We start from the raw sequence: 15,068 nt of genomic DNA, 5'->3' as shown, positions 1-15,068 counted from the left end.
ATAATGAATGCCTCTGCCAGACTCATCTTCCTTACACGTCGCTCTTCATCTGCTGCGCCTCTCTGCCAATCCCTTCACTGGCTTCCTCTTGCCTCTAGGATCAAACACAAAACCCTCACTCTGACATACAAAGCCCTCAACTGCACTGCTCCCCCCTACATCTCAGACCTTGTCTCCAGATACTCTCCCTCCCGTCCCCTTCGCTCTGCTCATGACCTCCTACTCTCCTCCTCTCTTGTCACCTCATCACACTCCCGTTTGCAGGACTTCTCCAGACTGGCTCCCATCTTGTGGAACTCTCTGCCTCGCTCCATAAGACTCTCTTCTAGTTTTAAAAGCTTCAAGTGCTCCCTAAAGACTCTACTGTTCAGGGACGCATACAACCTACGCTAACCTTTCCTAATACCAGTTCCTCTCCTCCACTGCAACCCCCTGAACCCTCTTAGCATGTAAGCCTAATAGTCCAGCTGTTTGTGGATCACCTTCTTAAGAGCTGACTACAACAGTGCAACTCTTGGCAGGGCCCTCTACCATATAATTGTTTTGTTGTACTCCCCCTTTGTTTATAGCGCTGCGGAATCTGTTGGCGCTCTACAAATAACCGATAATAATAATAATAATAATACAACATTTTTAAATTGATAAATTGATATTACTGTTTAAGTAAAAAAAAAAACTAACAAAAAAAAAACTAACAAAAAAAAAACATATTGGGCGCTCAGCTTCTAAATTGAATCAATAAGTCTGAATGGCATCCTATTCAGTAAATGTCTATGAAATCCCCTGAATAATAAAGTGGCTCCTATTATATTTTCTGAAGTGATTCATTGAATTGAAAGTAATTTCATATATACTGTATCAATTATAATGTTTATTTATTTTTAATTCCAGGTGTCAGGGGATTTATCTAGACGTCTACTTCTTGATAGTGACATTAACAAACTTGTTGGTACTTACAGTGGAGGCACAAAGAGAAAACTGTCTACAGCAATAGCTTTGATTGGAAAGCCTCACATACTGCTCCTGGTAAGCATTCTGTTCTACACACCATGTATGATTCAGGGTAAATACTGGACTTCATTCTGAGTGTCTGGTTACTACAACTAGCACTTTGATATTTGTTTTCCCCATTTTTTATTCTCTGTTCAAGTTGTGAATTTGGGCTTATTTTACATTATTAGAAAAAGCTATTCATATTTTTGCACATATAATACTGAGAATATTAGTTAACAAGACAATTACATTTACTGTACTTATGACACATTTTATCTGAAAAAAAATCTTATTTGTGGTCTAGTCTAGTCTTGAAACAACTTAGCAGTTTTTTTTAATGATAACACAATATACTCCTAACTCTGACATCCCTAGCTTATTAAACCTTAATACAAAAAACTCTTGCTTCTTGTACATAAAAACCTTCTAGCAAATTAAAACATATAACAACACCTTCTAATTTAATTAACTCAATAACTCCTAGACTTCCCTTATACTGCATTAACTTTAACCTCCCTACCCTCTTACTGTTACCAGCTCCACATTTCATTATACATACCCACCTTAAAACTCCTGACAATTACTTAAAAGAGGGAATGTAGTCCAACCTAAACATGGTAAAAAAAAAAAAAAGAGAACCACAAAGGGGTGCTATGTAGAACTGTACCATGGGTTCTATTGAATATTCACTAGTGGTGGCTAATAAAGGGGCCCCATGGATGCTAGGGGAGTCTTTGGAGCACAATATTATTGCAATGAGTTGGGAGGACAGAAAGAGGGATATCTATCAAGCCGTCAACTGTGTTGCATTCGACTCCATCAATACGCTCGCCTAACATCGTGGCCACAGACCTGTATATGGTCTCCATATTTATAAAAAAAAGGCAGCAAAAAGACACGCTCCAAGTACGGGGAGATGAGCATCGGACTGTTGTTAACTAGTAGTCATAGATCTCGCGTCTATTTGGCTTTTTACCAACTTTATTTATACTGTCACTAAACCCCGCCAATATACTAAAATGTTTAACCCCTATTCTGCCGCTTCCGGACCCCGCCGCAACCTAAATAAAGTTATTAACCCTGTTCGGCTGCTCCCGGACCCCACTGCAACCTAAATAAAATATATTAATCCCTATCCCGCTGCTCCACCGCCGCATCACTAAATAAACATATTAACCCCTAAACCTCGGGCCTCCCACATCACTACCACTAACTAAACCTATTAACCCCTAAACCACCAGCCCCCCATATCGCCATAAACTAAATTAAGCTATTAACCCCTAAACCTAACAACCCGCTAACTTTAAATTAAAATTACAACATCCCTACCTTAAAATAAATTTAAACTTACCTGTTGAATTAAAAGAAACTAATTTAAAACTATTAATTAACCAACCCTTACTATTATCCCACAATTAAATTAAACTAGCAATTAAATTAACTAAATTACATATTAAAAAACCCTACTCAAATTATTTAAATATACTATTTAACCTTATTAAAAATTACTAAATTAACAAAAAAAAAGTTACAAAAAATAAAAAACACTAAATTACGAAAAAAAAAACACATTATCAAAAATAAAAAAAGAATTACACCTAATCTATTAGCCCTATTAAAATAAAAAAGCCCCCCCAAAATAAAAAACCCTAGCCTACAATAAACTACCAATGGCCCTTAAAAGGGCATTTTGTGGGGCATTGCCCCAAAGAAATCAGCTCTTTTACCTGTAAAAAAAAAAAATACAAACACCTCCAACAGTAAAACCCACCACCGAACCAACCAACACCTCCAATTAAAAAACCTATCTAAAATAAACTAAGCTCCCCATTGCCCTTAAAAGGGCATTTAGCTCTTTTACTGCCCAGACCCTAATCTAAAAATAAAACCCACCCAAAAAAAACCTTAAATAAACCTAACACTAACCCACGAGATCCACTTACAGTTCTTGAAGTCCCGCTTGAAGGATCCATCCGGAGCCAGAGAAGTCATCATCTAGGTGGCAAGAAGTCTTCATCCGGGCGGTCTCTTCCACCTTCATTCAGCCGGAGAAGTCCTCATCCAGTCGGCAAGAAATCTTCATCCAGACGGCATCTTCTATCTTCATCCATCCGGTGCGGAGAGGGTCCATACTGAAGACATCCGGCACGGAGCTCCTCATCATATGGTCGCCGCCGTAAACTGGAACTTCAATGCAAATTACGTCATCAAAGTTGGCATCCCTTGCATTCCTATTGGCTGAAAGATTTCAATCAGCCAATAGGATTAGAGCTGCTAAAATCCTATTGGCGGTTCCAATCAGCCAATAGGATTTGAGCAGCTCTCACCCTTTTGGCTGTTCCAATCAGCCAATAGGACTGAGCTCTCATCCTATTGGCTGGAACAGCCAATAGGATGAGAGCTGCTCAAATTCTATTGGAATATGCATAGTCACAAGATTTATGACATCAGCAAATCTGATACAAATATACATTTTAAATGATCACTAACGAATCAAATTGCTCGATACTTAAGTCATTGATCACTCATCAGAACTTGTAAGTGCCATTTGTTACATTGTGTACTATACTTTGAAAGTATCTCTATGTGAAATTAGTATTAAAGATACACATTGATGCTGACATTAGGACACACAGTATAATATTTTAGACAATGATTTTAAAATTCGAATTTATGTTTGATAAAATATAATCTTAAACTGATAGCTCAAAGGGATAGCCCACCTAACATTAAACTGTCATGATTCAAATACAGCAGAAATTTAAATCACCTCTTTAATGTCATGCTATTTTCAGTGTATTTCTTCCTTCTCTTGAATTTCTTTTTCAGTGAGAAATGTTATTTTATATGCCAACCCATTTTATAACACCTGTGTAGGGGTGCTTTTTAAAACTAGATTGCAATCAGGAGGGGTTACACAGGTACAGAGAGAAAACTGGCCCAGCTCTTAAAATATCCATTGATTGCAAATAAATTCATATGATATCATGATAACATGCTATATTTGCAATTATTACTCCTCAGAATAATAATAAATTTACACTTTATACATTTCTCTTACTTGGTGTATCCAGTCCACAGATTCATCCTTACTTGTGGGATATTCTCAATCCCTACAGGAAGTGGCAAAGAGAGCACACAGCAAAGCTGTCCATATAGCTCCCCTCAGGCTCCGCCCCCCCAGTCATTATCTTTGCCGCTCTAACAAGTAGCATCTCCACGGGAGGGTAAAGAGTTTGTGGTGTTAGATTTGTAGTTTTATTTCTTCAATCAAGAGTTTGTTATTTTAAAATAGTGCCGGTTTGTACTATTTACTCTGAGGCAGAAAGTGATGAAGATTTCTGCTGAGAGTAAAAAGATTTTAGCATGTTGTAACTAAAATCCATTGCTGTTCCCACACAGGACTGTTGAGTACCGGAGAACTTCAGTTGGGGGGAACAGTTTGCAGGCTTAACTGCTTAAGGTATGCTCAGTCATTTATTTCTAACAAGACCTGGTAATGCTAGAAGACTGACAGAAATCCCCATGAGGGAAGGTAAGCCATTTTCTGAGACGCAGTATAGAAGGATGGCTTCAGTTAAGGGCTTAAATACTGGTAGACACTGTGATGGGCTAAATCGATTATTTTATTAATGGAATCTTATATTTGTTCAAGTGTTTTAAATGTTGGAAACACTTTTGGGGTTTTTATTATGCCTGTCATATTATTAGATGCCTAGTCTGACTCAGGAAGGCCCCATAACTCTGGACTGAAGAGGGAGGGGGCCTCATTTTCGCGCCTCAGTTGCGCAGTTGATTTTCAAGACAGCTTCATGCAGCTTCACGTGTAGAGTCCTGAGAGTGCAGGAGGACATCAAGGAGGCTTATATTTCTGCTACAAATAACCCTAAAGGAAGGTAGGGCCACAGCAAAGACTGTGGCACCGTGCTGTAGTGTGTTAAACCGGTTGTTTACTGCAATTTGCTCCGGTTTGGTCAATAAGGGGTTAATTGATTTGAAAATTTGTGTGCAATCATTTCAAAGCATTAGGATCATGTGGTGAAATTTTCATAAAGATCGGATGTTTTTTGGTGATTTGGTAAAAAAGTGTGTGCTTTTTATTATTTAAAGACACAGTAACGTTTTTTCAAAAAGTGTTTTTTTTCTGTATTGTAGTGCTGTATAAGTCTGTCAAACATGTCTGAGACTTCAGATAGACCTTGTTCTTTATGTTTAAAAGCCATGGCGGTACCCCCATTGCATTTATGTGTTAAGTGTGCTAAAACATCTAAGCATTTTAAAGACCATCCAGTGACACTTAAAAATGTAGCCCAAGATGATTCTTTAACAGAGGGTAATGAGGATAGTCCTTCTTCCTCTCCCCATGTGTCGACACCAGTTACGCCAGCACAAGCGATGCCTAGTACCTCTAGCGCATTGGCCCCTATTACTTTACAACAATTAGCAGCAGTAATGGATAATTCCCTTGCAGCATTTTTATCCAAACTGACAGTTTTTCCAAAAAAGCGCAATCAGAAGCTTTGGATGATTTATCTGTAGTACCCTCACAAAACTCAGAAGTAGCAGTGAGGGAAGGTCTGTCAGAGGGAGAAATATCTGATACAGGTAAAGTTTCTCAGTGGGTAGATTCAGATTCCTTAGCGTTTAAATTTAAGCTGTAACACCTCCGCGTCCTGCTTAAGGAGGTTTTAGCTACGCTGGATGATTGTGACCCCATGGTGGTCCCAGAAAAATTGCGTAAGATGGACAGGTTTTTAGAGGTCCCTGTATACACTGAGGCATTTCCGATCCCAAAGAGGGTGGCGGATATTGTGACTAGGGAGTGGGAGAGACCAGGTGTACCCTTTGTTCCCCCCCCTATCTTTAAGAAAATGTTCCCCATAAACGACCCCAGGCGGGACGAGTGGCAGATGGTCCCTAAGGTAGAGGGGGCTGTTTCAACACTTGCTAAGCATACAACTATACCAATAGAGGACAGTTGTGCTTTCAAAGATCCTATGGATAAAAAATTGGAAGGATTGCTGAAGAAAATTTTTGTTCAGCAAGGTTTTCTGCTTCAACCAATTGCCTGCATTATTCCTGCAGCGGCTCTTTTGGTTCGAGGCCCTGGAGGAGTCCCTCCAGAGGGAGACTTCATACGATGAGGTCATGGATAGAATTCATGCTCTAAGGCTGGCTAATTCTTTTATCACTGATGCCGCTCTCCAGTTAGCTAAACTAGCGGCGAAAAACTCAGGTTTTGCCATCATGGCGCGAAGAGTGCTTTGGCTCAAGTGGTCGGCGGATGTGTCGTCCAAAACAAAACTGTTAAATATTCCCTTCAAGGGGAAAACCCTTTTCGGCCCAGAGCTGAAAGAAATTATTTCAGATATCACTGGGGGCAAGGGCCATGCCCTTCCACAAGATAGGCCGTTTAAGGCTAAAAACAAGGCTAATTTTCGCTCCTTTCGCAACTTCAGGAGCGGACCTGCTGCAACCTCTGCTGTCGCAAAGCAAGATAACGCTTCCCAGCCCAAAGCAACCTGGAAACCCTTGCAGGGCTGGAATAAGGGTAAACAGGCCAAGAAGCCTGCTCCTGCTACCAAGACAGCATGAAGGGGTAGCCTCCGATCCGGGACCGGATCTAGTAGGGGGCAGACTTTCTCTCTTTGCTCAGGCTTGGGCAAGAGACGTTCCGGATCCCTGGGCATTAGGAATAGTTGCTCAGGGGTACCTTCTAGAATTCAAGGATTCTCCCCCAAGGGGAAGGTTCCACATTTCTCGTTTGTCTTCAGACCAAACAAAGAAACAGGCATTCTTACGCTGTGTAGAAGATCTCCTAAAAATGGGAGTAATACACCCAGTTCCAATTGCAGAACAAGGACTGGGCTTTTACTCAAACCTGTTCGTAGTTCCCAAAAAGGAGGGAACTTCCAGGCCAATCCTAGATCTAAAGATTCTAAACATGCCGATGATCCAGGAAGGTCAATATATGACTACCGTGGATCTAAAGGATGCGTACCTACATATTCCTATCCACAAAGATCACCATCAGTTCCTAAGGTTCGCCTTTCTGGACAAACATTACCAGTTTGTGGCACTTCCTTTTGGGTTGGCCACCACTCCCAGAATTTTCACAAAGGTGCTAGGGTCCCTTCTGGCGGTGCTAAGACCGCGGGGCATTGCAGTAGCACCTTACCTAGATGACATATTAATACAGGCGTCGTCTTTCCACAGAGCCAAGGCTCATACGGACATTGTTCTGGCCTTTCTAAGGTCTCACGGGTGGAAGGTAAACGTAGAAAAAAGTTCTCTGTCCCCGCTTACAAGGGTTCCCTTCCTGGGAACACTAATAGACTCGGTAGAAATGAAAATCTTTCTGACAGAGGTCAGGAAGTCAAAACTGTTGAATACTTGCCAAGCTCTTCATTCCATTCCTCGGCCTTCTGTGGCTCAGTGCATGGAGGTAATTGGTTTAATAGTTGCGGCAATGGACATAGTCCCTTTTGCCGGAATTCATCTCAGACCACTGCAACTGTGCATGCTCAAGCAGTGGAATGGGGATTATGCAGATTTATTTCCTCAAATACAAATGGGCCAGAAAACCAGAGACTCTCTTCTCTGGTGGTTGTCTCAAGATCACCTGTCTCAGGGGATGAGTTTCCGCAGACCGGAGTGGATCATTGTCACGACCGATGCCAGTCTGTTAGGCTGGGGTGCGGTCTGGAACTCCCTGAAGGCTCAGGGTCTATGGTCTCGGGAAGAATCTCTTCTCCCGATAAACATTTTGGAGCTGAGAGCGATATTCAACACGCTCCAGGCGTGGCCTCAACTAGCGGAGGCCAAATTCATCAGATTTCAGTCGGACAACATCACGACTGTAGCGTACATCAATCATCAGGGAGGAACAAAGAGTTCCCTAGTGATGAAGATAGTATCCAAGATCATCAAATGGGCGGAGGATCACTCCTGCCATCTATCTGCAATTCACATCCCAGGGGTAGACAACTGGGAGGCGGATTTTCTAAGTCGTCAGACTTTTCATCCGGGGGAGTGGGAACTCCACCCGGAGGTTTTTGTTCAGCTGACCCAGCTATGGGGCATTCCAGAATTGGATCTGATGGCGTCCCGTCAGAACACCAAACTTCCCCTTTACGGATCCAGATCCAGGGATCACAAGGCGGCATTGATAGATGCTTTAACAGCGCCTTGGTCATTCAGTCTAGCTTATGTCTTTCCACCGTATCCTCTTCTCCCTCGGCTAATAGCCAGAATCAAACAGGAGAAGGCTTCTGTAATTCTGATAGCGCCTGCGTGGCCACGCAGGACTTGGTATGCAGACCTAGTGGACATGTCATCGGTCCCACCATGGAAACTGCCATCGAGGCAGGATCTTCTAATTCAAGGTCCTTTCAAGCATCCAAATCTAGTTTCTCTGCAACTGACTGCTTGGAGAGTGAACGCTTAATTCTAGCTAAGCGTGGTTTCTCTGAATCAGTTATAGACACTCTCTGATATAGGCCAGAAAGCCTGTCACCAGGAAAATTTACCATAAGATATGGCGGAAATATCTTGGTTGTTGTGAATCCAAGGGTTACTCGTGGAGTAAGGTTAGGATTCCAAGGATATTAGCTTTTCTCCAAGAAGGATTGGAGAAAGGTCTGTCAGCTAGTTCCTTAAAGGGACAGATATCTGCTCTGTCTATCCTGTTACATAAGCGCCTGGCAGCTGTACCAGACGTGCAGGTGTTTGCACAGGCCCTAGTTAGAATCAAGCCTGTTTACAAGCCTGTGGCTCCTCCTTGGAGTCTAAATTTAGTTCTTTCAGTTCTTCAAGGGGTTCCGTTTGAACCTTTGCATTCCATAGATATTAAGTTATTATCTTGGAAAGTTTTGTTATTAGTAGCCATTTCTTCTGCTCGAAGAGTTTCTGAATTGTCTGCTTTGCAGTGTGATTCACCCTATCTGGTGTTCCATGCAGATAAGGTTGTTTTGCGTACCAAACCTGGTTTTCTTCCAAAAGTGGTTTCTAATAAGAATATTAACCAGGAAATCATTGTTCCTTCTCTGTGTCCTAATCCAGTTTCTAGGAAGGAACGACTTTTACACAATCTTGACGTGGTTCGTGCTTTAAAATTCTATTTAAAAGCAACTAAAGATTTCAGACAAACATCATCCTTTTTTGTTGTCTATTCTGGTAAGAGGAGAGGTCAGAAAGCGACTGCCACCTCTCTTTCCTTTTGGCTGAAAAGCATCATCCGATTGGCTTATGAGACTGCTGGACAGCAGCCTCCCGAACGAATTACAGCTCATTCCACCAGAGCTGTGGCTTCCACATGGGCTTTCAAGAATGAGGCTTCTGTTGAACAGATTTGTAAGGCAGCGACTTGGTCTTCACTGCATACATTCGCCAAATTTTACAAATTCGATACTTTTGCTTCTTCAGAGGCTATTTTTGGGAGAAAGGTTTTGCAAGCAGTGGTGCCTTCCATTTAGGTGACCTGACTTGTTCCCTCCCTTCATCCATGTCCTAAAGCTTTGGTATTGGTATCCCACAAGTAAGGATGAATCCGTGGACTGGATACACCAAGTAAGAGAAAACAGAATTTATGCTTACCTGATAAATTACTTTCTCTTACGGTGTATCCAGTCCATGGCCCGCCCTGACATTTAAGTCAGGTTCAAATTTAATTTAAAATAACTACAGTCACCACTGCACCCTATGGTTCTCCTTTTTCTCCTAACCATCAGTCGAATGACTGGAAGGGCGGAGCCTGAGGGGAGCTTTGCTGTGTGCTCTCTTTGCCACTTCCTGTAGGGATTGAGAATATCCCACAAGTAAGGATGAATCCGTGGACTGGATACACCGTAAGAGAAAGTAATTTATCAGGTAAGCATAAATTCTGTTATTGTGGTATAAATAAACACATTGACAGACAACATTGTTTAGAACCAAAAAAGGATTTTAGGGACATGTAAATATGCTTGCAAAAGATTTCTGACATAACACTATTGGCTGAATGGAATAGTCAATAGAATGCAAGCTCAATTCTATTGGCTGATTGGATCAGCCAATAGGATGAAAGCTCAATCCTATTGGCTGATTGCAACAGTCAATAGGATTTTTTCCCCTTGAATTCCAATTAGCTGATATAATTCTATCAGCCAATCGGAATTTAAGAGATGCCATCTTGGATGACATCATTTAAAGGAAACTTCTCTCTTCAAGAGACGTCGTAAGAAGAGGATGCTCCACGCCGGATGTCTTAAAGATGGAGCCGCTCCGTGCCGGATGGATGAAGATAGAAGATGCCGTCTGGATGAAGACTTCTGCCCGCTTGAATGAAGACTTCGGCCCGCTTGGATGAAGACTTCTGCCGGCTTCGCTGAGGACTTCTGCCACTTGGATGAGGATGTATGTCCGGTCTTCGAAAACTGTAAGTGGATCTTTGGGGGTTAGTGTTAGGTTTTTTTAAGGGTTTATTGGGTGGGTTTTATTTTTCAGTTAGGGACTTTGGGCAGTAAAAGGGCTGAATGCCCTTTTAAGAGCAATGCCCATAAAAATGCCATTTTCAGGGCAATGGGGAGCTTAGATTTTTTTAGATAGGTTTTTATTTGGGGGTGTTGGTTGTGTGGGTGGTGGGTTTTACTGTTGGGGGGGTATTTGTATTTTTTTTAACAGGTAAAAGAGCTAATTTCTTTGGGGCAATGCCCCGCAAAAGGCCCTTTTAAGTAACAGTTATTGCTTTAACACAATCCCAAGGCAGAGCCACAACAAATATAACAAATATAACAGTAATCCAAATACCAACAGTAAAGATTACAAATAACGTTATCTACTGCCACTTCGTACAATAACAAAAGGTGATACACATAACCTTTAAAAGTTTAGGAAGTCCATCCCCACAAACAGGGGTATACACTTTATTACTTTTCTAGACAATTTAAAAAATACTTATTCTGTCTGTATATTGTATCCTCTTTCCTCTGTATCCACCATGCAGCTCCTTATAAAACACTGGTGTGATCTCCGTGAATCAGACGATGAAAAAGTTATCGTCCATTGGTAGTTTAGTGTAGGCTAGGTTTTTTATTTTTATTTTGGGGGCTTTTTTATTTTGATAGGGCTATTCTATTAGGTGTAATTAGTTTAAATATTTGATAATTAATTTTTTGTTTTGTGTAACTTAGTTGTTATTTTTTGTAACTTAGTAGTTTTTAATAGTAGATTTAAATAATTTGAGTAGGGTTAGGTTTTTAAATATGTAATATAGTTAATTTAATTGTTAGTTTAATTTAATTTTAGTATAATAGTTAGGGTAGGTTAATTAATAGTTTAATATAGTTTAATGTAATTGTAGGATAATAGTTAGGGTAGGTTAATTAGTAGTTTAATATTGTTTATTTTAATTCTAAAGGTAAGTTTAAATTTATTGTAAGATAGGAATGAGTTAATATTTAATGTAAAGTTAGCGGGTTGTTAGGTTTAGGGGTTAATAGCTTAATTTAGTTTATGGCGAGGTAGAGGCTGGTGTTTTAGGGGTTAATAGGTTTAGCAAGTGGTAGTGATGTGGGATGCCCGGGGGTTTAGAGGTTAATACATTTATTTAGTTGCGGTGGGCTCCTTGAGCGAAGGGATAGGAGTTAATAACTTTATTAGAGTTGCGGTGGGCTCTGGGAGCAGAGGGATAGGGGTTAATAACTTTATTAGAGTTGCGGTGGGCTCCGGAAGCAGAGGGATAGAGGTTAATAACTTTATTAGCGTTGCGGTGGGCTCCGAGAGCAGCGGGATGGGGGTTAATAACTTTATTTAGTTGCGGCGGGGTCTGGGAGTGGCGGGATAGGGGTTAAACATTTTATTATAGTGGCATTGTTTAGTGATAGGGTATAAATAAAGTTGGGAAAAAGCCGAATAGCAGCGAGATTGATGACTGCTAGTTAACAATAGTCCGCTGCTCATCGCCCCGTACTTTGTGTGCAACTTTTTGACAGCTTTTTTATAAATAAGGAGAGGGTATTTAGGTCCGCGGCCTCGATGTTAGGCGAGCGTATTGGTGCCGTAGAATGCAGCATAGTTGATGACCTCTGTATCTCCACTTGTGGGGGAAGTCGCAGACTCACAGCAGCATGACCGCATTATGTATAGTGCCGATCATGGGGGCATTGAAAGTGAAAAAAAAACTGCAGCACTTCCCTAACTTTCTTCCCACTTGCTGCACAATAAAAGGTCTTTGGACTGAATTACTGGAATTACAATACATGTTGCAATGCATGTTCATTTTTATACAATTATATACCCGGTGATTATGTTAAATACAGTATCTGTTTAATAACATTGATAAGTTCAGCAATTTATTAATCAACACTTTGTTAAATTAACATTATAGGAAAATATGGTTATTTTTAGGAAAAATATAATATGCACTTAAATACGCAACAAAATGTAAATAAATTATATCTTTATATCAGTTGATATTTACTTATAGGAATTTTCTTTAGGATGAACCAAGCACTGGTATGGATCCTTGCTCTAAACGTTGCCTTTGGAACACAATCACAAAGGAAGTCCAAGGTGGTTGTGCAGCAGTGCTTACATCTCACAGGTAAATAACAGGTGTTATGATCATTTCAACTGGTATGTTTAAATAATGGAAAGATCTAATAATGTCCACCTTCAAATTCTTCATAATTCTAATGTAAAGTGGCTTTTTTTCAAGGTTTTCAAATGCCAAAAACACTATAAACAACAGTACAAAATCATTATAAATCAAAATACCTATAGATCACAAGAAATTAATAGAAAATTAAAATGCACACCTAATAACAAGTTTAAAAGGTAACTCATGCATGAATATTATATTCTATTGCAATCATTTTTATTATGAACAATACAATGTCCTAGATTCATAGATGCTCATGAAGTTACTGATGGGTCTCTCTGTGATGGTGAGATGGTGATTTAACTTTACTAAGTATCTCTTCTTTTTCAGCATTTTGTTAGCATTTTGTTAGTGGATGATTTTACTATTGAAAACTATAGTTTTGTAAGATGCCCTACACATCATATCTTGCTATAAGGTAAAAAGGGGGTTACCTTGCTGTTTAGCTGGTACCAATGTAGAGGAAAATGTTCTGCAAGCTACAGTCAGAAGCAGACCATTGAACTAGAAGAGCAGGACCAGAAGCAAGTGTCAGTACCCATGGTGCGCACAGGAGACTAGCCAGGAACAGAAAACAGGCGTCAAAACATATGGTGTAGACAAACAGGTATTCCAAGTAGCATTTCAGTGGTCAGTATCAGTATACACAGTTCAAAATTAGCAGTGCAGATAGGGGTTAAAGGGACATAATACTCATATGCTAAATAACTTGAAAGTGATACAGCATAACTAAAAACTGACAAGAATTTATCACCTAAACATCTCTATGTAAAAAAAGAAGAAATTTTACCCCAAAATTTCTTCAACTAACCTGAGTAAGTGTTATGTTAACAGTTATACTTCAGCTACTGCCCAGCTGTAAATTAATAACAAAAAAAAAAAAGCGTATCAGCATCAGCAGTCTGGTCTCATGTTAGTTCACTGAAATCTCCACAAATTTAATTGTAAACTTCCCTAAACTGAATAGATAAACAACATGACTGTGCCTGCACTTACCAGATGCCTGCTCCCTTGAAAGACCCAGTACTAGTATCCTGATTGGCTGCTTAAAGTCCAATTACAATAGGTAAAATATTTTTCTTTTTTAAAAAGAGATCTTCAGGTGATATTTTCTAGTCAGATTTTTTACAGCTATGATACATCACTTTCAAATTCTTCCACATTTGGGTATCATGTCTCTTAAAGCCAGAAACGTAATCCATAAAAACAAGCAGGGGTCATAATAAGGAGGACAGGTCAGGAAAATAAATGCTAGGGTCTTCTCATTAAAAAAATCAAGCACAGGTGCATTTCAACACTTCATGTGTAGACTTTGGAGTAAATTCTGCCACAATATAATTTCCGATCTGTATAGCATATGCTAAGAGCAGATCACTTAGGCCTAGATTTGGAGTTCGGCGGTAGCCGTCAAAACCAGCGTTAGATGCTCCTAACGCTGGTTTTGGCCGCCCGCTGGTATTTGGAGTCAGTGATTAAAGGGTCTAACGCTCACTTTTCAGCCGCAACTTTTCCATACCGCAGATCCCCCTACGCCATTTGCGTAGCCTATCTTTTCAATGGGATCTTTCTAACGCCGGTATTTAGAGTCGTTTCTGAAGTGAGCGTTAGAGCTCTAACGACAAGATTCCAGCCGCCTGAAAATAGCAGGAGTTAAGAGCTTTCTGGCTAACGCCGGTTTATAAAGCTCTTAACTACTGTACCCTAAAGTACACTAACACCCATAAACTACCTATGTACCCCTAAACCGAGCTCCCCCCACATCGCCGCCACTCGATTAAAATTTTTAACCCCTAATCTGCCGACCGCCACCTACGTTATACTTATGTACCCCTAATCTGCTACCCCTAACACCGCCGACCCCTATATTATATTTATTAACCCCTAACCTGCCCCCCACAACATCGCCGCCAGCTACTTAAAATAATTAACCCCTAATCTTCCGACCGCAAAGCGCCGCCACCTACGTTATCCCTATGTACCCCTAATCTGCTACCCCTAACACCGCCGACCCCTATATTATATTTATTAACCCCTAATCTGCCCCCCACAACGTCGCCGACACCTGCCTACACTTATTAACTCCTAATCTGCCGAGCGGACCTGAGCGCTACTATAATAAAGTTATTAACCCCTAATCCGCCTCACTAACCCTATCATAAATAGTATTAACCCCTAATCTGCCCTCCCTAACATCGCCGACACCTACCTTCAATTATTAACCCCTAATCTTCCGATCGGAGCTCACCGCTATTCTAATAAATGGATTAACCCCTAAAGCTAAGTCTAACCCTAACACTAACACCCCCCTAAGTTAAATATAATTTTTATCTAACGAAATAAATTAACTCTTATTAAATAAATGATTCCTATTTAAAGCTAAATACTTACCTGTAAAATAAATCCTAATATAGCTACAATATAAATTATAATTATATTA

At 40.3% G+C, this 15,068-nt stretch overlaps 1 protein-coding gene across 1 annotated transcript in view; it reads left to right on the top strand.

The window, feature by feature from the left end:
- LOC128660461 (ATP-binding cassette sub-family A member 13-like) overlaps positions 1 to 15,068 on the top strand; it is a 478,364-nt gene that overhangs the window by 292,313 nt on the left and 170,983 nt on the right. Inside the window, exons 7-8 of the mRNA XM_053714320.1 lie at positions 892 to 1,026; positions 12,471 to 12,574. Coding sequence (XP_053570295.1) covers positions 892 to 1,026; positions 12,471 to 12,574 — 239 coding nt within the window. The remainder of the gene's footprint in view (positions 1 to 891; positions 1,027 to 12,470; positions 12,575 to 15,068) is intronic.

This window comes from Bombina bombina, chromosome 5 (assembly GCF_027579735.1).
Source record: "Bombina bombina isolate aBomBom1 chromosome 5, aBomBom1.pri, whole genome shotgun sequence".
Taxonomy (NCBI): Eukaryota; Metazoa; Chordata; class Amphibia; order Anura; family Bombinatoridae; genus Bombina; species Bombina bombina.
The sequence above is the reverse complement of the archived record's forward strand: the minus strand, read 5'-3'. Positions and strand labels throughout refer to the sequence as shown.